The sequence below is a fragment of the Populus trichocarpa genome, chromosome 17 (genome assembly GCF_000002775.5).
Source record: "Populus trichocarpa isolate Nisqually-1 chromosome 17, P.trichocarpa_v4.1, whole genome shotgun sequence".
Lineage (NCBI taxonomy): Eukaryota > Viridiplantae > Streptophyta > Magnoliopsida > Malpighiales > Salicaceae > Populus > Populus trichocarpa.
The window spans coordinates 13,104,962-13,131,966 of record NC_037301.2 but is presented as its reverse complement, the minus strand read 5'-3'; the positions used below and the strand labels follow the sequence as shown (position 1 = coordinate 13,131,966).

Below are 27,005 nucleotides of genomic sequence, written 5' to 3'. Positions count from 1 at the left end.
AAAATTTGGCTTGGTTTTCAGGAAAGTGTTTTCCTGAAAAATTTGGACGGAAAACATTTTCCGGAAGTTGTGAAAAATTTAGAAATGTCATTATTTGCTGATTATATCAAATTTGATCCTCAAACTTTTGATTGCTATATATAATTTGTTTTGAATATTTATTTTTCAATTTCATCTCTTAAAATTTAATTTTTATATTAACTTTGGTTCTTATTTTTATAATTGCTATTTGCTTTTTCCTTATCATTTTTTTATTGAAATTTTTTATCTATCAAATTTGGTCCTCATTCTTTTGATTGTTACTTATTTTATTTGAAATAATTTATGAAATGTTAATTATTATTATTTTAATTTCTTCTTTTTTTTTATTAATTTTTTAGATTTGATATCTATTATTTAGATTATTATTTATTTTATTTGAGATAATTTATGAAATTATATTTTTTTTCAATTTCATTCTCATTCAACTTTTTAATTTGTAAAATTTGTTTCTCATTATTTTAATAAACTTGAGAAAAATAAAACATTAATAAGTTATTTTCCAGCTCATTTTCCATGATATAACCAAACACTGGAAAGTGTTTTCCAACTTATTTTCCATTACACTACCAAACATCGAAAAATACTTTCTCGAAATTCACTTTCCAAAAAAAAATACTTTTCAGCAAATAAACAAGACATTAATATAAAAAAATATTCAGTGTTGTCAACATGTTTTAAAGGAAATTGTTTCCTTTTCCCCTTTACCCACTTGAAAGTATTAATGTCAGCGGTTTCGAGCCGGCCGGTGAGTCTCTGCTCATCCCCTGCTCCATGGGCTGCCATGCGTTCTTTATGCCTCAGACCAAGCTTTTCAATTGCTTTCTTCATGACTCCATAGCCTCCTTCATTTCTCATAGACTTAGTACTGAAAAGGTGAATAGTTTTCAAGTATGAGACCAAAAATATTAAGAGTGTGGAATAAAGAATTATGTCATATCATCAAATGCGAGAATAATATAACAAGGTATTCATTAATATCAGACAAATGATCTAGGCAAAATAAAATTTAACGGTAACCAGAGGTCTAAGAAGCCATTCATTCATGCAATTTAGATGGTTAGAAAACGAAAACAAATCAAGGTAAAAAGAAAATATATGGGGTGAGAAGCTTACTTTTGAATCCAAAGTGCCAAATGAAGTCGTTATCCTTTGAACAATCCAAGTATCATTGGATTTCTTTGTCATTGATTTGAATGGAAGGGATGTGAGCTATCTTAGGCCAGTCCTCTCCTCTCCTTGTCGCACACCTCTTCTCCAAACTTGGACAGTTTTTAATTATCAACTTTCTGAGGTTGTTGAGACTCTGCACCCCATCTGGAAAAGACACCAAATTAGGGCAATCCCAAATATTCAAGCTTGAAAGGGACGTGAGATATCTAATCTGATCTGGCAAAGAAGTTAATCCCGTGCAATGATGTATACTTAGAGATCGGAGAGAACTGAGATGTTGGATACTCTCTGGCAATGAGTTCAGCTCAGGACAACCAAAGAGAGACAAATCCTCAAGTGCCGTCAGATGTCGCACTCCCTCAGATAGAGAAGCAAATTGATCACAAATATGAATCGATAAGCGACGAAGAGAAGATAAGCCACATAGCCCATTCATTGGCAGAGAATTTAATCTTCTACACGTCTGTATCTCTAAAACCTCCAAAGAAGTGAGGTTCCGAAGACCTTCATCTGGTAAGCTTTCAAGTTCATAACAACTCTCAATTGTCAAGCTTTTAAGAGCAGAAAGGGAGGTGATAGAAGTGAAATTCCTAAACGACGTCAATGAAGCGTTGCCTCCCAAGATGATTAATGTTTTGATGGAGGATATAATTGGTATTTCGTCCAACAGAGGGCAAAAAGAGATCTTCAATTCTCAAAGGCGAGGGAAACTACACGCATCCCATTGCTCTAATCTCTTCATTGAATAAATAGTCAGTGTCTCCAAAGATGGGAATGGATTTTGCGCATCTCCATACACATGGCTATCAATACACTTCACACCGTCCATTCTATATAATTGAAGATTCTTGAGGAGCTGTAGTTTCCCAAATGGTGGAAGTTGTTCACAGTTGTAACAGTCTCTTAGCTCCATCTCCACTAGATTTGGTAGCATCAAGTTCATCATCCAATTTGGAAATTTTAAGCCTCCATATCCATCTATTCTCAACTTCTTCAGATTTGAATGAGGTTGAAGCCTATCAAGGACCTCCAAATGCACATTATTTGGTATTGATTGCCCCGAATGTGAATTGTAATCTCCTTCCAAATTCCATGATAAAGTCAGTGATAGAAGGGCTGTCTTCAAATTCAAATTCGCACTTCTGGCATCTGTTGAATTCTTAACATTATCAAGATATGTGATGCTCAGTTCACCAGCAAGATTATTCAGCCTTCCCAGCTCCTCTATGCCACGACCATCCTCCTTACCCACAATGAATATGCCAAGTTTTCGCAGGCAAGTCAACTCTCCCATTCCACATGGCATAAATCGAAGTGAATAACAAGCTCTGATGTCAATATAGACGAGATTTTTCATGTGCTTCATACCTTTTGGTAACTTGACGAGTTTCAAGCAACTTCTTAGATTTAGTGTCTGCAGGTTTTGGAGGGAGGTGGTTGATTCAGGCAATTTTTGGATCAAGGTATAGGAGACATCTAGAAACCTTAGATGTTTTAAATTACTAATTGACTCTGGTAATGTATTTTGATCGTAAATATTTATATCCAAGGCTCTTAGATGCTTCTGTTGAGTGAAACAAAGATCTAAATTATCACTCCCATGACGAACTGTTTCAGGAAGAATAATTGAGCGCAGAGATGTATGTTTGAAATCCTTGTATTCTGGAGCACACAGTAGTGATCTCTCGGAAGCACCACCCACATGACGAACTGTTTTAGGAATTGGCAGCTTTGTATCGTCCTCAATCCAGTGGCATTCTCCATTCATAATGAACTGTGCAAGATCATGGACAAGATCGTGCAGTTTACATGCTATGTTGCCCAGCCCATAATCATTGACTTCTTGAAAAAAGGACCTCCCAACTAATTCGTGGAAAATCTCTTCACCCCTGTCATGCAAATCTATTTTCCCATTGCAAGAAATGAAGCCATTTGCCATCCATAGAGCTACCAACCGCTCCTTCAACATGACATAATCTTTGGGGAATATAGAGCAAAATGCAAAGCACTGCTTCACAGATGGCTTTAGATTCATGTAACTCAACCTCAAGGCATGTAAAATCCGGCTTCCTTCATTCGGCAGATCCCAAATCTCACTCTCTTTGACATTCAACCACTCACGTACAGTTTTCTTCGAGCGCATCAGGCTTCCAAGAGCTCTTATAGCCAAGGGAATCCCGCCGCACTTGTTAACTATCGCTACTCCAATCTCTTTCAAGCGACCACGCTCTTCTGCACTTGTCATCCCGAATGCAAGCTGCTCAAATAAAAGCCAGGAATCCTCTGCTGACAATGTTGCCAAATGTTGAACAGGAGTTGTGGCCATTTTATCAGCAGCAGTTCCCAAACGGTAGTCACAATAACTGCACTTCCTTTATCTCCACAACTCAATGCATCTTTCAATTTGCTCCAGCTATCATGGTCATCTTCCCAAACATCATCCAATATGATCAAAAACTTCCTACCACCTAACTTTTCTTGGAGGCGTCGTAGAAGTATCCAACTGTTGAATATCTGGACAAGTGCGTTCAATGGACTCAATGATGGCACTAGTCAATTTTTGAATGCTGAAATCAACAGATACACACACCCAAACCCGCAAATCAAAATGCTCTTCAATTCTTCCGTCGTTGTAGACTAACTGAGCAAGTGTTGTTTTACGCAGCCCCCCCATCCCACATATAGCATAAACAGAGAAATCATCTGAACATGTGAGCAGCATGTTGATCAGATCTTCTTTCTCCTTTCTCCTTCCATAAATTCCTGATTCATTCACAAGTGACCCAGTCTCACGCTGATTTAAAATATCTGCATTTATCTCCACAGCCTCCTCTCTTAGGTGGTAATTGTGTCTCAGCATGGCAATGTCATCTAATTTTTTTCTAACACTCTTAAATTTATGCACCATTCTTCGTCGAAAAACAAGTGGATTATGATCGCAGGAAAAGAAAGATCTTACTCGATTTTTGAGATCTCTTCGCTGCTGATGCCGCTGAGCTTCATTTGCAAAGTCACTTAGCAAATCATCAGCATCATAAGCTGCATCCTTGAGGTCTCGGAGCCACAATTTTATAGCCTCACTCTTCCACTGCTTCTCCTCAGCATCGTGAAGCACAGCTCGAATAGTTCTGATCGTGCGGTTGAGATTTTCAAGCTCAGTCTCTAGGCTCCCAGCAAGTCCAAGCTCTTGAAGAAATGAGGAATTCAAGTTCCCCATGATTGTAGTCGCGAGAGCAGAAAGAACTGCATCAGCCATAGCTTGTTTTGGAATGGAAAAGAAATGGATGTAGAGAAGAAGTAGAGAAGGTGCAAGGAAAACGAAAAGCAGGGGAGGTGAGCAAATAAATGGTAAGCAAACACGGAGAAGATAAAACAGGATGAGATGAGATGAGAAATGGAAAAGGTGAAAGTGTTTGGTGATGGACTTTTCTTCTGCTAAGATCCTTGACTAAGTTGATCAGGTTCGACACTGTGATTTGAAGACATAATTTGTCTACTTGAAATGACCGTTGGTTAGTAAACGTCGTCTTCCAATGGCTGGGCTATCTAACCAAGCCGCATCTACGCTGCAAGCTAGACTCTAGAGTAATGCTTAACATAGCAAGTTGAAAAAAAAAAAAAGACATAGTAAGTTTGTGTTTGTAGTCATTTTGTAAAAATACTTTTTAATTTATAATATATTAAAATAATTTTAATTTTTTTATTTTTCATATATTAAAATAATTGAAAACTTTTAAAATTTAAATAAATTTGAAGTTTAAAAAGTACTTCAAAAAAATTAAACTCCAAACAAATGCATCCTAAAAAAAAATTTAAGAATATACATTAATTATTTATTAGATCATATAAAATAAGTTTCATTAATCCAATATATATATATATATATATATATATATATATATAAAGTTTTTTTTTTCTCATCTTAATGTACATTAAGATTACTAGAGGTTATGAAAAAAACCAGGTTTGTGCCAGCCCATCTTCTAATATGATCTGTCGAAATTTATTATCGTAGAGTGAAGCAGTTGTTTTGTTTATAAATTAAAATTATTTTTTTTTATTTTTTTAAAATTATTTTTAATATTATTGTATAAAAATAATCTAAAAATACTAAAAAATAAATTTAAAGTAAAAAAAAAAATTCAAATGTTTCAAGAATACTTTTGAAACGGCAAATCAAACAGGATCTAGATTGAAAAGGCAGAAGATGAGCAGAGAGTATATTTAGTATTGTAATATAATGTATTTTTTAAAAGTATTTTTTTGTTGATAATCTATTAAAATAATTTTATTAGAAGTGTTTTATTTTTTATATTAACAAAAATGAAAGATTTTAATGGGGGTTTAAGTGAAATAGTGCGGAGGCTTGCAAGTTAATTATCAACTTTATAATATAAATTTAGGGGTGTTCAAAAAAACCGATCAACCAAAAAAACCGAACCGAGATGAAAAACCGATTAAACCGATTTTTAAAACTATAAATTTTAACAGGTCCGGTTCGGTTTTGGTTTTAGTTATAAAACCAACAAACCAAACCAGATCAACCAAAAAATCATAAAACCCACTGGCAGCCAAGGAGTATAAATAGTTAATTAACCTAACCCTACCTAACATAACCCCCCCTCTCCCCTGCCTTCACAAACTCCCCTTCCCTCACAAAAAGCCACCGTCTGTGGCAAAGACTGTAGTGCAAACCAACTCTCCACCTCAAAAATCATTCTTCTTTTCCCTTTCAAGTTTTCAACTACAGGCAGTGGTTGTATTCGGGGCTCTTGCATTTGGGTGGCAAGCTATTGAGATGGCTTTTAAACCCTTCCTCGACAAGGCTCTTTTCGCCATGGACAAGTTTGATCCTGCTCGAAATCCCGATGGTGATGATGATTTTGTTGATCGCAAGGAGAAGGGCTCCCTCTCTAAATCTGATGCTTTTTTCTCTGATAAGAACCCAACAGTTACTTGATGATGATGGTTATGATTTTTGAATACTAGTTGTTTGGTTAAATTTATATATAAAAAAGGGTTAGGGGTAGAAATCGGAGATCAGTACTCAGTGGTGTTAGTTATAGTCTTATGGGGGTTTAGGTGCCAGGGATTTGAATGGGTTTTTGGTTCTACCATGTTGAAGTTCTTAACCTCCTCTTGAAATCAATCGACGACAAGATTTAGGGGTTTGCTTTTTTTTTTCTCTACAGCTTGTTAATTTACAAGGTGATTTAAGAGAGGTCTCATTCATTGATGGGATGATTAGATTTTTCGGTTTTTTTGCTATAAAACCGAATTTAACCGAACCGAACTGGTTCGGTTTGAACCAGAATTCGGTTCGGTTCGGTTTGAATTTTTAAAAATTTAAGTTACTCGGTTCGGTTTGTTTTTATGGTTCAAACTGAACCGAACCGAACCATGAACAGGCCTAATAAATCATATCTTGAGATCTCACCTAATAGTTTAAGCTACTTAGTTGAGATGATTCTTTGACATGACATCAAAGCTTTGATGGCCATGCAGTAATGAGTTCGAATCTCATCATCTTTATTTATTTGATAAAAATTAAGCACAAAGTAATGTGGACATATGCAAGTTTCAAGCCCAAAGAGTTTTCACTTGAGAGGATGTGTTAGAAAATTATTAATTATTAGGACTTTCATTTAACAACTTAAGCTTTTGAGTTGAAGTGGTAAACTTACTTTTAGATTTAAAGTGCAATATGAAGTCATCGTCCTTTTCACAATCCAAGTATCATTAGATTTCTTTATTGTTGATTCGAATGGAAAGGATATGAGCTATCTTAGGTCAGTCCTCTCCTCTCTTTTTTTCTCGCACCACTTCTCCAAATTTAAACAATAGTTAATTATCAACTTGCTGAGGTTGCTGAGACTCGGTACCCCATCTGGAAAAGACACCAAAATAGGGCAATCCAGAATCTCCAAGCATGAAAAGGACCTGAGATATCCAATCTGACTTGGAAAAGAAGTTAATCCCTTTGCAATACCATATGCTTAAAGATCAGAGAGAAATGAGATGTTGGATACTCTTTGGCAATGAATTCAGCCCTGGACAGTCATAAGGCGACAAATTCTCAAGTGTCGTCAGATATCGCACTCTCTCAAATAGATATGCAAATTTAGCACAACTCTGAATCCATAAGCGACGAAGAGAAGATAAGCCACACAACCCATTAATCGGCAGAGAATATAATCTTCTACACTGATATATCCTTAAAACCTCTGAAGAATGGAGCTTCTGAAGACCTTCTTCTGGCAAGCTTTCAAGTTTATCGCAATTTCTAATCTCCAAGCTTTTAAGAGCAAATAAGTTATCTAATATTTTATTTGACAAAGACTCCAGATTTCTCAGCTTATCAATATTTAAATGATCAAGGAGTGTATGATTTTGTAAAAAATCATTGGGAAGCCCCTTTACATTGGGAATCTCTTCGATATAAAGGGACGTGATCGAAGTGAAATTCCTAAACGATGTCAACAAAGGACCGTTGACTCCGCGGATGATTAATGTTTTCACCGACAAGCTTATTCAACCTTCCCAGCTCCCCTGTACGACGACCATTCTCCTTACACAATGAACATGGTTTTTCGTAGGCATATCAATTGCCTCATTCCATAAGGTATAAATTGAAGTGATCACAACTCGTGATGTCAAGATAAACAAGACTTAACCCTATAAACAAGACTTAACCCTGAGAGGTAGCTCTCTTGAAGATTACAGTATAAGTTGTAGATCCTTGTAGATATTGTAGATACTGAAGATTAATACATACTATATATACTGAAGATTAATGAAGCAGAAACTACAATATAAAGAGACAATATACAAGATCCTGTAGTTATTATATTGCCTTATATATGTTATGTCTATTACATAGATACTGAAGATTAATTATGCAGATACTACAAATACTGGAGATTAATGAAGCATATACTGCGGTATCAAGAGACAATGTACAAGATCATGTAGTTATTATATTGTCTTATATATGTTATGTCAATTACCTAGTTTAGATGATCATGTAATTATTATTTATTTCCTTTATAACCAAGGACATAATCAAATCTAGTAGCTGTAATGTTAGGAACTGATTCTAGTCCATATATATTTGTAACTCTACCATCAATAAAACTATGATTAAGAGTTTATACTTCTTTAAATTTCTACAGGCTCAACTGGTCAGGCCTTGAGTTTGCTTCTCAATGATCACGAGTTCGAGTCTTTTTAGAGCCACTGGAGCCTTACATGATTATTAATTTTAAGGCCCATGAGATTAGTCGAGGTACGCGCAAGCTGGTCCGGATATCCACATTAATTAAAAAAAAAGAGAGAGAAGAAGATAAACGAGACTTTTCATTTGCTTGACACCATTTGGTAATTGGATGGGATTGTGGCAATATCTCAGACTTAGTGTCTGAAGGTTTTGGAGGGAAGTGATTGATTTAGGCAACTTTGTTGGTCCTTAATCAATTGGCATTCTCTATTCATAATGGATTGTGCATGATCATGGATAAGATCGAGCATTTTACATGTTATGTTGCCCAGCCCATCATCTTTAACTTCTTGAAAAAAACTCCTCCCACCTAATTCGTGGAAAATCTCTTCACCCCTGTCATGCAAATCCATAGACTAGCGGTGATGCACCAAGAAAAAAAAAGAGCCCAGTTCGTTTGTGCCAGCCCATCTTCTAAATGATCTGCTCCCCTGTCACTGTAACATAGCACAATGTACTACAGCTCTCTTTGTAAAACAAAATAAAATTAAGAACCCAAGTGGTAAAACTGAGAATTTACCATGGACTAAGGCTAGGTTGAATAGGAAGAAGATGAGCAGATGGAATTGAGAAGCTATGGGAAGATTTTGATGATGGTTTTAGTGAACTGGTGGAGAGGCTTGCAAGTTAAGGATTGAAGGGTGCAAAGTGGTCTTCGTTATTTATTTATGTTTTTTTAACCTAGTACAAAAATATAGTTTCGTATTTATCATATATAGTTATTTTTAGATTATGTTAGATTTAAGATTAAAACCCTAAATTTGTAATTTTCTATGTTTTTTTTGAAACCAGAAAAAGATTAATTAAGAAGGTTACCACTTGATGCAGCTATAAAAAAAAAAAAAAAGATTTGTAGGCTTTTCATGGCTGCTTTTAGGTTGAGATATTTGGACTTGTCTGTTCTACAGGCTTTTGTATGAGAAAAATAATATATACAAAAATAATAAAAATAAAAGGTGTCGAAAAGTTTATGTTATGTTTATTGTTTATTATATGTATTATGCGGCCTTGTGTTCTTGTTTTTGTGTGTTTATATTGAAGAAAAGCATCAGACTTCCACTCCAACACATATGGCAAAGTCCTGCAGATCGAATTACAGAGTTTAAATTGCAGAATTTCAGTTTTACTCCAGCACAAGTTGTAGAACTCATTCCTACTGCAATCCCTTTGCACTGCAATTCCTTTGCCTACAATTGATAGGATAGTATTTAATAGTGATAGGCTCTGATATGAACACTGTTATATCTTTACCTTTTCTTACTATAATATTCATTGCAATCCCGTGTATATAAAGCTATGCTAGTGCACTTGAGAGTCTAGCTGCTGTGGTCAACCGTATGACTTGTTCCGCCCCCGTCTCGGGTTCGAACCCTCTATGTGCACGCCTGTCATCCCCGCGGTGCCTTACCTGCTCCTGGGCTTGCAGGGTGTCCAGTGGGCCGTGGGGAATAGTTGTGGTGCGCGCAAGCTGGCCCGGACACCCCACGTTAATAAAAAAAAAAAAAAAAGCTATGCTAGTACTGTAACAATATGGAGATGAATAATAAGATTCTTCTTCCCTTTTGTTTCTTCAGTTTACTTAATAACTTAAAATATTTATATATCTTATTTCTGTGGAGTGACAAATATACTTTTTGGGAATAATCATAATTAAATAATTATTATTTTAACAGAAAGGAAAGTTTTGTAGCCATTATATTACCATTGACGGGAGATATCAAGAAAAGGCAAAGCACAACATATGATTTGATTGGTTATTGTTGTTGTCCCAATACTAGACTGGGACAGCATAGACAGCTTCGCTGTCCTAGAATTTTCTTAACTTTCTTAATATATTTATATCAAAAATAAATTTTAAAAACTAAAAAAATATTATTTTATTTTATTTTTAAATAAAAAATATTTTAAAAAATAACTGTTATTATAATAATAAATGATGCAACTTTAACAGAAACTGAGATAAAAATGTTAATCGGGAGAAATTTAGGGAATTTGTGGATTTATTTTAAACTCACCTGTTATTATGCATAGTCAAATAATATTGATTTTTTAATATATTCCACAATAAATCTGAATTTTATTGGTATTTATTGGACCATGAATAAGTATTTTTTGAATGTAATGGATAGAATATATATATATTGTCTAACCCGATCTCAAACTTACTCGAACCTAACCTAAAATATATATATATATATGTAAAATATTTAGATATTTGTTTAATATAATATGATATATATACATATCTTGATGTTAATATTAAACAGACAATATAAATATCATTAATCATTAATTAAAACACACAGCTTACATTTTATTTAATTTTGAATAATAAATTATAATGAGGTAAAAGCATCTGAATATCAAATCTAAAAATAAAATTTTCTTACTTAATGAATAATAAATAATAGATTTGGTTTTAAATACGAGGATGGATTATTAAAAATCCAACTTGTGGATTTTCGTTGGCATCCTTAATATTTGTCTCCCGCATAACTTGATTATACAAGTTATCTTCATTTAATTTAATCATTTGCATCTCGATCATGTTATTATCAAGCTGAACTATACAAATCAAATTAATACGATAAATGTTCTTAGGCATAGAAAATCGTACTAATTAGAATATGATAAATGTTCAACTGAGGCATTTTGGAAATAAATGTTCCACGAAATCATTAAATTATAATGTTATTGAAATCTATTGATGAATTGAATGATCAAATTAAACTTCTTATAGTACTACTGTGCCATGCACGTTGTCTATATATCTTCTTATTCATGTCCTCTTTTTTTCTAATAATGATTCATCCAAGAATTTATAAAAAAAACACGTGTCAAAACCCAGAGAAATTGATATAAAATTTGCGACAAAGCTAGTAGTTCACCATAACATAACATTAAGAACATCTGTGGATATTTTGTTTCAGCAATGAAGATTTTTTTGCTACGGAAAAGCAAGGGCAGTTATTGTACATTGTTTCACAGATGTTAAACTTGGCCTTGATCAACTTCATTACCTGTAAACTTGGAGTTAGTCAAGTCATCTTTGTCTGGTCCCTTCTTTTGTCTATTGTTTTTATCATTTCTACTGTTTTAGCAAATTTTCATATATCAGACTAGGCGTGAGAAAAGTATCGATACTTGTTGTCTCTGTTTTCGAGATATTAACCAAATGCTAACTAGGGTTTATAGGAAATCTCACAGAAGATTGATAGCATCACAGAGTCATTGAAAACTCTTTGAATATCGACCTCCCCGTAACCATACTAGTCAAATATATACTCTCTTCCTATTTTGAGTAAGAAAAACCTAAACAAGAAACCTATATACTGGAGAACTACTAAAATAGAAACCTAGACTTATAAATTCTCAGCAAATTCAGAGTTTAAATAAAAATCCCTGCAAATCTTCAAATTACAAGTATCCTTCCATTGTAGGGTCGAATTAAAACACATAAATAGTAATGTTTTTGTTGTCTGCATCACTGGGTGTTGCCAATGCTATTCCATGTGAAGTCAATCATAAAATGACATTGAAATGTCCTTCCTCCGATGAACACTGGGTTCCTGCTTCTCCAGTCTTTGTCTGGTCCTTCTTTTGTCTATTGTTTCTATCATTTCTATTGTTTCTAATGGCCTACTGTTTTAGCAAATTGTCATATATCAGACTATGCGTGAGAAAAAGTATCGAGGAATTTCGAGTATATATATAATAACTTCAATACTTATGTTCAACATATAGGATAGAATCAGCTACATAAATTGTTTTGACATACAAGCTATTACAACGCATGTTGTTCATTGTTAAACACGAATGGAAGCCCCACGATTAGCAACACCCTGACAATCAGACAAGATGTAAGGAAACTGATGGAAGCCATCTTATAGTAAGAGAACTTGAGTAGCAAGGAAATTGTTTCCTTTTCCCCTTGCCCGTTTGAAAGTATTAATGTCAGATGTTTCGTGTCGGTCAGCAAGTCTCTGCCCATTCCCTTCTACACTGGCTGCAATCTTTTGATATGCCTCAGACCACGCTTTTCAACTGCTTTCTTGATGACTTCATAGCCTCCTTTATTTCTCATAGACTTAGTGCTGAAAATGTGAAGAATTCTCAAGTCCGATTTCTTAAGAGTTTAACGATAAAAGCACTGAAAACATGCACACTTGTAACATTCGAATTGAATAGTAAAAGGGTAAATTGAAATAAAAATTGGCCTCAATAGGCTTAGGATCAAATGGAAGCACAACTCCTGCAACATCAATAATCCTCTGTTAACATAAATATAGACATCTGAGAAAACAATAGAAACTGAAATAGCTGTACTATCTTCTATAATCAAGTAGAGCTACCTCTAAGATGTGCCAAGCAGCCCATAATTCATCTCCGGCAGATATACAGACTAAAAGTCCAACCTGAAATTCTCATTACATGAAAGTGAAAATGATTTAATGTTGTGAAATAGAATAGGATCAGAATGGTTCTAAACTAGAATTGTAAGATCAAAAAGGTAGAAAGGAAATTCTAGTTCTTTTATTTTACCTGGCCTGGCATCACTTCTCCGTTGATACCACTAATGTTGATGCCTTCATGCAGGCATGCCTTGAAATGTGCATCAACAATGTCGGGGCCAAAGGCTTTGTCAACACCTACACCACAGTGGTATTGTCCCTGAGGGCCAGGATAATCACCAAAAGGCCATTAAACATCGTTCTGCAACAAGGTGTATTCTTGCTCAAGGCCATGCCTGGTTTTTTTTTGTTTTCATCAGATTGCTCATTATTCAAAATTGGAAAATCACCTTGCAGTTATCTTATAAGAAAAAAAAGAATAAAGAAAATAAGGGTGGGTTGGGATTAAAAAAATACCATAGCCCCTCTCAGCAACCACATCAGGATGGCTGAATAATTTTGCAGAATTACATCACATTTTTGTCAAAACAGGCTCATCAGCAGGAGTTTAAGCTTCAGACATGACTAATCCAATCAACGACAATAACCGAGAGAATGACTTCAAGCTACAATGGCCATGTCTAGTGGAAAGATACAAGATGTTCTCCAACGTTGTATCTACCATGCCCAGAACAAACGTAACAAGTTAACACAATATTATAAAGACAAAATTTGAAAGGAGAAAATGAATAAGAATCTCAAGATATAGAATAACATAACACCTGACTGGAGCTCTGAGGCAGCCAATGGAGAAGATGACTTATTGTCAGCAACACACCAGAAGATCCCTTAAGGGACGAATTCACGCAGAAGTAGGAAGTATCCATGTTACACTGAAGAAAAAGTCGTATGATTAGCAGGCAAAATTCATACAATCTACTGATCATTTCATTTGATTGTAGCATGTATAATAAACTATAAACTCGAATTATGTCATAGCATCAAATGCGTGAATAACGTGACAAGGTATTCATTAATATCAGACAAATGAGCTAGGCAAAATAAAATGTAACGGTAAACAGAGGTCTAAGAAGCCACTCATTCATGAAATTTAGATGGTTAGAAAACGAAAACAAGGCAAGGTAAAAAGAAAATATATGGGGTGAGAAGCTTACTTTTGAATCCGAAGGGCCAAATGAAGTCGTTATGCTTTCAACAATCCAAGTATCATTGGATTTCTTTGTCGTTGATTTGAATTGAAGGGATGTGAGCTATCTTGGGCCAATCCTCTCCTCTCTTTTTCGCACATCTCTTCTCCAAATTTGGACATTCATCAATTGTCAACTTGCTGAGTTTGCTGAGACTCTGTACTCCATCTGGAAACGACATCAAATTTGGGCAACCCCGAATCTTCAAGCTTGAAAGGGAAGTGAGATATCCAATTTGATATGGCAAAGAAGTTAATCCCTTGCAATACCATATGCTTAGAGATCGGAGAGAAGTGAGATGTTGGATACTCTCTGGCAACGAGTTCAGCTCAGGACAACCAAAGAGAGACAAATCCTCAAGTGCCGTCAGATGTCGCACTCCCTCAGATAGAGAAGCAAATTGATCACAATATTTAATCGATAAGCGACGAAGAGAAGATAAGCAATTCATTGGCAGAGAATTTAATCTTCCACAACCATTTATGCTTAAAACCTCCAAAGAATTGAGGTTCCGAAGACCTTCCTCTGGCAAGCTTTCAAGTTCATCACAAGCCGTAATCGACAAGGTTTTAAGAGAAGAAAGGTTATCTAATACATTATTTGACAAAGACTGCATATTTCTCAGCTCATTAATTTGTAAATACTCAAGGAGAGTGTGATTTTGCAAAAACCCATCGGGAAGCTCCATCATATTGGAACTCTTGCTAATATTAAGGGAGGTGATAGAAGTGAGATTCCTAACTGACGTCAGTAACGAAACATTCCCTCCATCGATGTGTAACGTCTTGACGGATGGAATAATTGGTATTTCTGCCAACAGAGGGCAACTAGACACGTGCAATTGTCGAAGGCAAGGGAAACTACACGCATCCCATTGCTCCAATCTCTTCATTGAATAAATAGCCAGTCTCTCCAAAGATGGGAATGGATTTTGCCCATCTCCATTCACATGGCTGTCAATACACTTCACACCATCTATTCCCTGTAAGACAAGATCCTCGAGGAACTGTAGTTTCCCAAATGGTGGAAGTTGTTCACAGTTGTAACAGTCTCTTAGCTCCATCTCCACTAGATTTGGTAGCATCAAGTTCATCATCCAATTTGGAAATTTTGAACCTCCATATCCACATATTCTCAACTTCTTCAGATTTGAATGAGGTTGAAGCCTATCAAGGACCTCCGAATGCACATTATTTGGTATTGATTGCCCCGAAGGTGAATTGTAATCTCCTTTCAAATTCCAGGATAAAGTCAGTGATAGAAGAGCTGTTTTCAAATTCAAATTCGCACTTCTGGCATCTGTTGAATTCTTAACCTTATCAAGATATGTGATTCTAAATTCACCAGCAAGATTATTAAGCCTTCCCAGCTCCTCTATGCCACGACCATCCTCCTTACCCACAATGAATATGCCAAGTTTTCGCAGGCAAGTCAACTCTCCCATTCCACGAGGCATAGATAGAAGTGAATGACAACCTCTGATGTCAACATAGACGAGACTTTGCATGCGCCTCATATCTTCTGGTAATTGGATGAGTACTGTGCAATCTCTTAGGTTTAGTGTCTGAAGGTTTTGGAGGGAGGTGGTTGATTCAGGCAATTTTCTGATGCCGGATCCGGAGACATCTAGAAACCTTAGATGTTTCAAATTACAAATTGACTGTGGTAATGTATTGAGATTTTCAATACGTATACACAATGCTCTTAGATACTTCTGTTGAGTGAAACAAAGATCTAAATTATAACTTACAGGTTGTGAGTGAAAAAGATTTGAAAGAATAATTGAGTGCAGAGATTTGAAATCCTTGTCTTCAGGAGCAAACCATGATGTGTTGTAAGCACTTACATGACGAACTTTTTTAGGAATTGGCAACCTTGTATCGTCCTCGATCAAATAACATTCTCCATTCATAATGTACTGTGCAAGATCATGGATAAGATCGTGCATTTTACATGTTATGTTGCCCAGCCCATCATCCTCAACTTCTTGAAAAAAAGACCTCCCAACTAATTCGTGGAAAATCTCTTCACCCCTGTCATGCAAATCTATTTTCCCATTGCAAGAAATGAAGCCATTTGCCATCCATAGAGCTACCAACAGTTCCTTCTCCATGACGTAATCTTTGGGGAATATAGAGCAAAATGCAAAGCACTGCTTCACAGATGGCTTTAGATTCATGTAACTCAAGCTCAAGGCAGGTAAAATCCGGCTTCCTTCATTCGGCAGATCCCAAATCTCACTCTCTTTGACAGACAACCACTCGCTTACAGTTTTCTTCGAGCGCATCAGGCTTCCAAGTGCTCTTATCGCCAAGGGAACCCCGCCACACTTGTTAACTATCGCTACTCCAATCTCTTTCAAGCGACCGCGCTCTTCTGCGGTTGTCATCCTAAATGCAAGCTGCTCAAATAAAAGCCAGGAATCCTCATCTGACAATGTCGCCATATGCTGAACAGGAGTTGTGGCCATTTTATCAGCAACAATTCCCAAACGAGTAGTCACAATAACTGCACTTCCTTTAGCTCCACAACTCAATGCATCTTTCAATTTGCTCCAGTTATCATGGTCATCTTCCCAAACATCATCCAATATGAGCAAAAACTTCTTACCACCTAACTTTTCTTGGAGGCGTCGGAGAAGAGTATCCAACTGTTGAATATCTGGACAAGTGCCTAGACTGGACTCAATTATAGCACTTGTCAATTTTTGAATGCTGAAATCAACAGATACACACACCCAAATCCACAAATCAAAATGGCCTTTTATTCTACCGTCGTTGTAGACTAATTGAGCAAGTGTTGTTTTACCCAGCCCCCCCATTCCACATATAGCATAAACAGAGAATTCATCTGAACTGGTGAGCAGCATGTTGATCAGATCTTCTTTCTCCTTTCTCCTTCCACAAATTTCTGATTCATTCACCCATGACCAAGTCTGACGCCAAGCAAAACTATCTGCTTCTATCTCCACAGCCCCCTCTCTTAGGTGGAACTTTTGTCTCTCCATGGCAATAGCATCTAATTTTTCTCTAACATTCTTAAATTTACGCACCATTTTTTGTCGGAAAATAGGTTGATTATGATTGCCTGAAAAGAAAGATCTTACTCGATTTTTGAGAACTCTTCGCTGCTGATGCCACCGAGCTTCATTTACAAACTCATTTAGCAAGTCATCAGCATCATAAGCTGCATCCTTGAGGTCTCTGAGCCACACCTTTATAGGCTCACTCTTCCACTGCTTCTCCTCTGCATCTTGTAGCACAGCTCGAATAGTTCTGATTGTGCGGTTGAGATTTTCACGCTCAGTCTCCATGCTCCCAGCAAGTCCAAGCTCTTGAAGAAATGAGGAATTCAAGTTCCCCATGATTGTACTCGCGAGAGCAGAAAGAACTGCATCAGCCATGGCTTGTTGAAAAGAGGTAGAGAAGGTGCAAGGATAACTAAAAGCAGGGGATGCGAGCAAGAAATGGTAAGTAAATATTGAGAAGAAAGGGTTTGAGACGAGAAATGGAAAAAGGTAAAGTGTTTGGTGACGGGCTTTACTTCTGGAAACACAAGAATGGTCATGGAAAAGAGAAAAGCAGAAGGACCAAACAATTCCCCACGCCATGGAATAAAGCATAAAGAAGGAAATTGAACGAAGAACAGAACATAGCATAACATGACCTTGAACAGAGAAAGTAAGAATTTGTTCCTTGCCCATTAATCTCTTTAAAATTCTAGCTGGACAGCATTTGGAGTTTCACAGGGCAAAAGATTCTTACATTGTCACCTTTTCCTTTAAACAATGACTCCTCAATGTAAAAAGAAGCACTTGGGAATTTCACGTTCTACACGTCTTATAGATCAATGAGTTATCGATCAATGTAAAAAGAAGTACTTACAATTTCATCAAGTAGCAGTTCGTAATCCATTGGTTGCGCTCCGCTGCTGCTGGCGGGATAAACAGAAATTTAGCAAAAAATAAAAATTAATCATTAGCAACGTATTTTTTAGCAACAAAGAAACTTTATTATTACGAGCTAAAAAAGTTTTTTTTTTTTTTGTTTTTATCTTAAGCTAAAATCATTGTGGAGACTGGAGAGCTGCAAAAATAACAATCGGCTAATGTTATAAATTTTAACGAAAAAAACATTAAAACGTATTTAGTCAAACAACAAAAAGAAATGTAGCGCTCTAATAAGATTTTTAAAAAATAATCTGTACAGAAAGCGCACTCGCTGATATACATAAAAAAACGCTATGATTTCATAAAACAAATTAGTATTTTAATAAAAATACCACTTTTTTTAGTTTTATACTTAATAATTTTGTTTATAAAAAAAAAATAAAGCGTTTTTACATCAGTGTTCTAACAGAACACAAAAGGAAAATCGCAGGAAAGAATCGAAGGGGGATAATTCAGATCCTTATAATATTGTCTGTGGCTTTTTACTTTTGTATTTAAAAATAATGGTAAAATAGTTGAAAACAATTAATTATTTTTATTTTATTTTGGATTTTCTTGAAAATGTTGGAAAATAAAAAAATAATGATGATCTTAAACATATAGGCCCATTTACATGAAAGATAACTAACAAGTCAAGTGATTTGTACTAGAATCTTAATAAAAGCGGTGGAGCCATAATTTTTAAATGAGAAGGTAAATTATTAATAAATATTTAATATTATATGCTATATAGATATATGTTATATAAATAAATTAATTTAAAATATATGTATTAAATCAAGCAAAATTAATTTAAGAATACTTTTAAAATGAAAAAACTTACATTATAATTGTTTTCTTCGAGATTTTATATTTTAAAACTACTTCATAATAATTTTATTTTTAATCTCATTAAAAATATCTTTCTTAATATATACAACAAACTTTCATTTATCTATTTCTAAATCTTCGAAGGACTAGGGAAGTTCTTGGCAATAATTCTATGTTGACATATGGTACATAACCTCTAAAATCATAGCTAAAAAGGATTGTCACAAATTGATGTTGTTCTTGTTAACTTGTTGTTTTGTACAAGTGGATTAAACATAAATATTGAATTTTTTCTTTTTAATTTATCTATTATGTCCCTAATTTTTTTAGTTGTCTTGTACTTCATTTTTAATCACTAGTAAATTCATTAAAACTCATTTCAATTCATATCCATTAGCATATAATATTACCCATACACATATTAATTCAACAAACCCATAAATTATTATAAACCCTAACATTTTCAATAACTAATTATAAAAAAATAAAACTAAAATTAGATAATGAAACAAATAGAAAAAAGAAGGAAACTTCCCTAAAACATAAAGCATAAGAGGCTACTTGCTTAACTAATTAATAACTTAAGAGTTGAAGAGAAATTTTATAGAACGGAGAGAGGCAGAGACAATAGTGAAAAAAGAAGAAGAAGAACTTAGATCAATTAGTAGCTAATAAAGAAAATTAACCATGTAAAGCTATTATATTAATATTTTAATATAAAAAATATTTTGAAAAAAAAAAGATTAATGGGATAATTGCCCCCTCTTGCTTTTATGTGGCTCCGCCACTGTTTAAGAAGGCAATTGATTAATTAAAATTTATGAATATAAGCACTTTAAAAAAAAAAAAAAAACACTTCATATGTCATTATCTAAAAAAAAAGATGAAAAACAAAATAATATCAACCTGAATTTTTCTGCCGGAGAATTAAATGTCATATTGATCAAATTTCAGGAGATCATAAAGCACAGAAATTTCAGAGATGATCATCTCTTTTTCCTCGCCTATCACGGTGACGGATTCTCGACATCAAAGCCAAAGACAACATTAAGAGTTCATAGCATGACAATTGTTTGACTCCGAAGAGATTATCTACTTCAGAGCAGCTATGGAAAACATGAAAAAGGCCAGATAAGAGAAATCAGAAGGAGAAACCAAGCAAGAAAGCTATGTATATCACAGCACACAGAATTCTAGTATATAAAACTTGAGGGGTGTAGCTCAACTGGTCAGGTTTTAAGTTTGCTTTCTAGAGATTACTAGTTCGAGTCCTGCAAACCTTAGGACCACTGGAGACTTATATGGTCGTTAACTTCATGGCCTGTGAGATTAGTCAAGGTACGCGCAAACTAGCCCGAACAACCACATTAATAATAATAATAAAAAGAATTCTAGCATACGCAAAACCCTAGAAAATATGGCATCAAGAAACATGGGGAATTCACTCTAAGCAACTTCATCTCCTTTTAACCAAACCCAAACTCCCTGCCAAAGGCACATCAACTGGGGTTAACAACTTTCATCTTAATTCAATTTTTAGGTTCGAAAATTCAATTCGTTATGGAGAATGCTTATTCTTTTCTTTTCTATTTATTTAATCTTTCTTTTTCTTTTTCTTTTTTGCTAGAAATGAGTATAAAGGACGACTGCTCTGAAATCTACTTCCATTACAACAAATATGAGTAAATTATAAATTAGTCCCCTAATTATTTAAAATAAATTAAATAATCACTTTAGTTTTTAAAATAATTAACTAATTCCTTGACTAGTGCTACCAAGTACCAATCATATTGCCATCCTTGTGCCACCAATCATCACTAGATAGGTGGTATTGGATTTTTTCAACGTAAAAAAAATATCAAGTTATTGCCAACATGTTTTATAACTGTAAAAAAAAAATTGTAATCATTATTTCTAAATCATGTTTTAATTTGAAAAAAAAATCCAAATAATTTTAATTCAAGTATATATATTAAAATAAATAAGAATAATTTAACTGATCTTGTGCATTATCATGGGTAATGTTCTATAAGTGCTATCAAATCCGGTTTTATTGGTCATAAAAAATATAAAATTTTATTGCTCATAAGAAGTCTAAAATCCTTTTTGTTTGTGTGTTTTAGAAATATTTTTTTAATTTTTTTTATTTCAAATTAATTTTTTCCAATGAAAAAAAATCAATTATGATAACACTTTTTGCCCATCAAGGCCTATGTCATGCTTGCCCTTGAATAGGATAGAATGAGCTAGATGAAGTTGTTTTGACCTACAAGCATGCATGCTCCTCGCTCCAAAATGGAGAACAATTAAAACGCGTAACTTTAGAGTCTAAAATCAAGAAAAGAGAAGCACAACTTAACCATCCACATTTCAGGCCCTTCTGAAAGTGCATTAACGTGATAAAATCAAAGCACAACTTGAGATGTGATCTGCATCACATCAAAGCAAAATCTTTTTAACCAATCTCCGGGCACCGGAAAGCTGGACTTCCATGAAAATGACTGGAAATAAACCTTACATTATTCAACACAAAATGCAGAATCACAAGGCAGGAAAGGAAAGCGATAAGGTCACTTGCTGCCTCAAATTCAAAGGGAAACAAATTGAAAGATATATATCCTACTGATACAAATCTTTCCATGGTTCTACTAACAACAATATTTCATGTGGAGGGTTGGTTGAAATTCTCATGGCTTCCACAAGATATGGATTCATGTTTGAAGCATGCCTTCTATCCTCAAAACACTCCTTTCCTTCTTTCTCCATACCAAGATGTTAAGAAACAAATGTAAAACACCTTATAACAAGAGAACTTGAGCAGCAAGGAAATCGTTTCCCTTTCCCCTTTACCCACTTGAAAGTATTAATGTCAGCTGTTTCGAGCCGCCCGGTGAGTCTCTGCTCATCCCCTTCTCCATGGGCTGCTATGCGTTCTTTATGCCCCAGACCACGCTTTTCAATTACTTTCTTCATGACTTCATATCCTCCTTCATTTCTCATAGACTTAGTACTGAAAAGGTGACGAGTTTTCAAGTAAGAGACCAGAAATGTTAAGAATGTGGAATAAAGAAGCAGATAAATTAAGCTTCAATCAATGATGCAAAATTTTACTTGCAATTTGTGTGTGCCCCCGCTCAATTCCAAACTCCCTGGCAAAACAGAAGTCCAATTTCTTCTCCAGGAATGTGGTCAAAGCTGGAACCATCAAAGTTCCACTTGAGAAGCTTTGAGGGATCACTAACCGGACTAGAAAGTGTTGGTAAATAAAATAAAATAAAACAATTTTATTTAATTTAGAGTAATTAAATATAAAACATGAAGTAGAAGAACAAACACAAAACCTTCAGAGCACAAAATGATATACCCTTACTTAGCCCCTCACATCCATTCCAGATCTACCAATCCTGTATAAGAATTAAACAAAAGCATATATTATTTGCCAAGACAACTTATATTCTTATTCTAAAGATTTACCAGGAAAAAGATCTTATCAACTGATAAAGGTAGACGTTGTATCTAACATACATGATGAGTTAACACAATAGTATAAAGAGCTAAATTTGAATGGAGAGAAGGAATAAGAATCTAAAGATAGAGAATAGCATAGTACCTGACAGGAGCACTGACGCAGCTGATGGAGAAGATGACTTACTGTCAAGAACACACAAGAAGATCCCTGAAAGGACAAATTCACTGCAGTAGTAGGAAATATTTATGTTCATACAATCTACTGATCATTTCTTCTAGTTGTGGAATGTATAACACACTATAAATTTGAATTATGTCATATCATCAAAAGCGAGAATAATGTAACAAGGTATTCATTAATATCAGACAAATGAGCTAGGCAAAATAAAATTTAACGGTAACCAGAGGTCTAAGTATATAGCCATTCATTCATGCAATTTAGATGGTTAGAAAAAGAAAACAAGGCAATTTAAAAAGAAAATAAATGGGGTGAGAAGCTTACTTTCAAATTCAAAGTACCATATGAAGTCGTCTTCCTTTGAACAATCCAAGTATCATTGGATTTCTTCATGGTTGATTATAATGTTATGGATGTGAGCTATCTTAGGCCAGTCTTCTCCTCTCCCTTTCTCACATCTCTTCTCCAAATTTGGACAGTTATTAATTATCAACTTGCTGAGGTTGTTGAGAGTCTGCACCCCATCTGGAAAAGACACCAAATTAGAGCAACCCCGAATATTCAAGCTTGAAAGGGACGTGAGATATCCAATCTGATCTGGTAAAGAAGTTAATCCCGTGCAATACTGTATGCTTAGAGATCGGAGAGAACTGAGATGTTGGATACTCTCTGGCAGTGAATTCAGCTCTGGACAGTGACTAAGATTCAAATCCTCAAGTGCCGTCAGATGTTGCACTCCCTCAGATAAAGAAGCAAATTGATTACAATAATGAATCGATAAGTGACGAAGAGAAGATAAGCCACACAACCCATTCATTGGCAGAGAATTTAATCTTCTACAACTCCATATCTCTAAAACCTCCAAAGAAGTGAGGTGCCGAAGACCTTCCTCTGGTAAGCTTTCAAGTTCGTAACAACTCTCAATTCTCAAGCTTTCAAGAGCAGAAAGGGAGGTGATAGAAGTGAAATTCCTAAACGACGTCAATGAAGTGTTGCCTCCCAGGATGGTTAATGTTTTGACGGAGGGTATAATTGGTATTTCGTCCAACAGAGGGCAGGAAGAGATCTCCAATTCGCGAAGGCGAGGGAAACTACACGCATCCCATTGCCCTAACCTCTTCATTGAATAAATAGTCAGCGTCTCCAAAGATGGGAATGGATTTTGCGCTTCTCCATACACATGGCTGTCAATACACTTCACACCGTCCATTCTATATAATTGAAGATCCTTGAGGAACTGTAGTTTCCCAAATGGTGGAAGTTGTTCACAGTTGTAACAGTCTCTTAGCTCCATCTCCACTAGATTTGGTAGCATCAAGTTCATCATCCAATTTGGAAATCTTGAACCTCCATATTCATCTATTCTCAACTTCTTCAGATTTGAATGAGGTTGAAGCCTATCAAGGACTTCCAAATGCACATTATTTGGTATTGATTGCCCCGAAGGTGAATTGTAATCTCCTTTCAAATTCCAGGATAAAGTCAGTGATAGAAGAGCTGTTTTCAAATTCAAATTCGCACTTCTGGCATCTGTTGAATTCTTAACATTATCAAGATATGTGATTCTAAATTCACCAGCAAGATTATTCAACCTTCCCAGCTCCTCTATGCCACGACCATCCTCCTTACCCACAATGAACATGCAAAGTTTTCGCAGGCAAGTCAACTCTCCCATTCCACAAGGCATAAATCGAAGTGAATAACAATCTCTGATGTCAATATAGACGAGACTTTTCATTTGCTTCATACCTTTTGGTAATTGGATGAGTTTAGCGCAACATCTCAGATTTAGTGTCTGAAGGTTTTGGAGGGAGGTGATTGATTCAGGCAATTTTTGGATGGAGGTATAGGAGACATCTAGAAACCTTAGATGTTTCAAATTACAAATTGACTCTGGTAATGTATTTTGATGGTAAATATTTATAACCAAGGCTCTTAGATGCTTCTGTTGAGTGAAAAAAAGATCTAAATTATCACTCTCATAATCTCCTGTTTTAGGAAGAATAATTGAGCGCAGAGATGTATGTTTGAAATCCTTGTATTCTGAAGCAAACAGTAGTGATCTCTCGGAAGCACTCACATGACGAACTGTTTTAGGAATTGGCAACTTTGTATCGTTCTCGATCAAATAACATTCTCCATTCATAATGTACTGTGCAAGATCATGGAGAAGATCGTGCATTTTACATGTTATGTTGCCCAGCCCATCATCCTTGACTTCTTGAAAAAAAGACCTCCCAACTAATTCGTGGAAAATCTCTTCACCCCTGTCATGCAAATCTATTTTCCCATTGCCAGAAATGAAGCCATTTGCCATCCATAGAGCTACCACCCGCTCCTTCAGCATGACATAATCTTTAGGGAATATAGAGCAAAATGCAAAGCACTGCTTCACAGATTGCTTTAGATTCATGTAACTCAAACTCAAGGCAGGTAAAATCCAGCTTCCTTCATTCGGCAGATCCCAAATCTCACTCTCTTTGACATTCAACCACTCACGTACAGTTTTCTTCGAGCGCATCAGGCTTCCAAGAGCTCTTATCGCCAAGGGAACCCCGCCACACTTGTTAACTATCGCTACTCCAATCTCTTTCAAGCGACCACGCTCTTCTGCACTTCTCATCCCAAATGCAAGCTGCTCAAATAAAAGCAAGGAATCCTCTGCTGACAATGTTGCCAAATGTTGAACAGGAGTTGTGGCCATTTTATCAGCAGCAGTTCCCAAACGAGTAGTCACAATAACTGCACTTCCTTTAGCTCCACAACTCAATGCGTCTTTCAATTTGCTCCAGTTACCATGGTCATCTTCCCAAACATCATCCAATATGAGCAAAAACTTCTTACCACCTAACTTTTCTTGGAGGCGTCGTAGAAGAGTATCCAACTGTTGAATATTTGGACTAACGCGTTCAATGGACTCAATGATGGCACTTGTCAATTTTTGAGTGCTGAAATCAACAGATACACACACCCAAACCCGCAAATCAAAATGCTCTTCTATTCTTCCGTCGTTGTAGACTGATTGAGCAAGTGTTGTTTTACCCAGCCCCCCCATTCCACATATAGCATAAACAGAGAAATCATCGGAACTGGTGAGCAGCATGTTGATCAGATCTTCTTTCTCCTTTCTCCTTCCATAAATTCCTGATTCATTCACAAGTGACCCAGTCTGACGCCAAGCAAAACTACTTGCTTCTATCTCCACTGCCCCCTCTCTTAGGTGGAACTTTTGTCTCTCCATGGCAATGGAATCTAATTTTTCTCTAACACTCTTCAATTTATGCACCATTCTTCGTCGAAAAACAAGTGGATTATAATTGATAGAAAAGAAGGGTCGTACTCGATTTTTGAGATCTCTTCGCTGCTGATGCCGCTGAGCTTCATTTGCAAAGTCACTTAGCAAATCATCAGCATCATAAGCTGCATCCTTGAGGTCTCTGAGCCACGCCTTTATAGCCTCACTCGTCCACTGCTTCTCCTCAGCATCTTGAAGCACAGCTCGAATAGTTCTGATCGTGCGGTTGAGATTTTCACGCTCAGTCTCTAGGCTCCCAGCAAGTCCAAGCTCTTGAAGAAATGAGGAATCCAAGTTCGCCATGATTGTACACGCGAGAGCAGAAAGAATTGCATCAGCCATAGCTTGTTTTGGAATGGAAAAGAAATGGATGTAGAGAAGAAGTAGAAAAGGTGCAAGGAAAACGAAAAGCAGAGGAGGTGAGCAAATTAATGGTAAGCAAATACGGAGAAGATAAAACAGGATGAGATGAGAAATGGAAAAGGTGTAAGTGTTTGGTGATGGGCTTTTCTTCTGCTAAGATCCTTGACTAAACAGGATGAGATGAGAAATGGAACATGGCTGTGATTTGAAGACAACATTTGCCTACTTTTTTTTTTAATTGACTTGTTGGTTAGTAAACGTCGTCTTCCCTGCACTCAATTCTTTTCCAGTGGCTGTACTGTCTAACCAAGCCGCCCGCTATCTACGCTATAGTTTTCGACAATTTACCCGGTTAAAAAGTCAAATTTCAAGTTATACAGATTAACTTAAATTAATTTTAAAAAAATTTAAAAAAATATTTAAATTTTTAATACTTCATAAAAAAAATTAAAAAAAATTCATATAAATCTAAATTATATTTAAATAATAAAGTTTAAAAAATTATTTCAAAATATTTTTTATTTCACCTTGAAAAAAAAAATTATGTTATCATTTTAAATTAAATATTTAAATTGTTTTTTTTATTTTACATTAAAAAAATATAAATTTTTTTCTTATAAATATAAAATATATACTAAAATTTTTAAATTCTACATTAAAAAAATAAAACATTTATATCCATGAATTGACTTGTTGGTTAAACGTTGTCTTCCCTGCACTCTATAGTCTATTCTTCTCCAATGACTGGGCTATCTAACCAAGCCGCACGCTATCTAATGCTAACCACGAAAACAGATGGTTGTTAACGAATGAAAAGCTGATTTACATGCGTGGACCCCAGTCATTCTTGCGTTA

At 35.4% G+C, this 27,005-nt stretch overlaps 3 protein-coding genes across 23 annotated transcripts in view; all 3 read right to left on the bottom strand.

Annotated features, from left to right (window-relative positions):
* The window catches only part of LOC18106657 (putative disease resistance protein RGA4), a 38,022-nt gene extending 20,201 nt beyond the window's left edge, over positions 1-17,821 (bottom strand). For 2 of the 5 annotated variants that reach the window (XM_052448234.1, XM_052448232.1), the window contains exon 1: positions 16,088-17,819. In XM_052448234.1, the coding sequence (XP_052304194.1) occupies positions 16,088-17,790 (1,703 nt within the window). In that variant the 5' untranslated portion in view covers positions 17,791-17,819. Of the gene's footprint in view, positions 1-4,545; positions 4,688-16,087 lie in introns of those variants that run through there. The other 3 variants (XM_052448235.1, XM_052448233.1, XM_052448237.1) reach the window with 3 other exon arrangements.
* On the bottom strand, positions 672-26,397 carry LOC18099368 (putative disease resistance protein RGA4). 13 transcript variants are annotated; one of them, XM_024589368.2, is made up of 5 exons: positions 22,817-26,397; positions 22,457-22,539; positions 22,211-22,250; positions 21,958-22,092; positions 21,334-21,856 (listed from the first exon to the last, which is right to left on the bottom strand). In XM_024589368.2, exon 1 carries the CDS (start codon positions 26,127-26,129, stop codon positions 22,869-22,871), a length of 3,261 nt encoding a protein of 1,086 aa, XP_024445136.1. In that variant the 5' UTR covers positions 26,130-26,397; the 3' UTR covers positions 21,334-21,856; positions 21,958-22,092; positions 22,211-22,250; positions 22,457-22,539; positions 22,817-22,868. The 13 variants fall into 13 exon arrangements, with proteins under 13 accessions (XP_052304200.1, XP_052304203.1, XP_024445136.1 ...); XM_052448241.1 differs by having other exon boundaries at positions 21,958-22,041; XM_024589367.2 differs by having other exon boundaries at positions 22,457-22,522.
* On the bottom strand, positions 11,819-15,955 carry LOC18099365 (putative disease resistance protein RGA3). 5 transcript variants are annotated; one of them, XM_024589358.2, is made up of 6 exons: positions 14,055-15,955; positions 13,662-13,772; positions 13,357-13,557; positions 13,031-13,235; positions 12,841-12,903; positions 11,819-12,740 (listed from the first exon to the last, which is right to left on the bottom strand). In XM_024589358.2, exon 1 carries the CDS (start codon positions 15,601-15,603, stop codon positions 14,107-14,109), a length of 1,497 nt encoding a protein of 498 aa, XP_024445126.2. In that variant the 5' UTR covers positions 15,604-15,955; the 3' UTR covers positions 11,819-12,740; positions 12,841-12,903; positions 13,031-13,235; positions 13,357-13,557; positions 13,662-13,772; positions 14,055-14,106. The 5 variants fall into 5 exon arrangements, with proteins under 5 accessions (XP_024445126.2, XP_024445129.2, XP_024445127.2 ...); XM_024589361.2 differs by having other exon boundaries at positions 11,819-12,582; XM_024589359.2 differs by having other exon boundaries at positions 13,031-13,201.
* Positions 26,398-27,005: the final 608 nt, after the last annotated feature.

Bases quoted from the DNA above. Each gene is read 5' to 3' on its own strand.
- LOC18099365 (XM_024589358.2), bottom strand. From the start codon at position 15,603: ATGAGGCGCATGCAAAGTCTCGTCTATGTTGACATCAGAGGTTGTCAT.
- LOC18099368 (XM_052448240.1), bottom strand. From the start codon at position 26,129: ATGGCTGATGCAATTCTTTCTGCTCTCGCGTGTACAATCATGGCGAAC.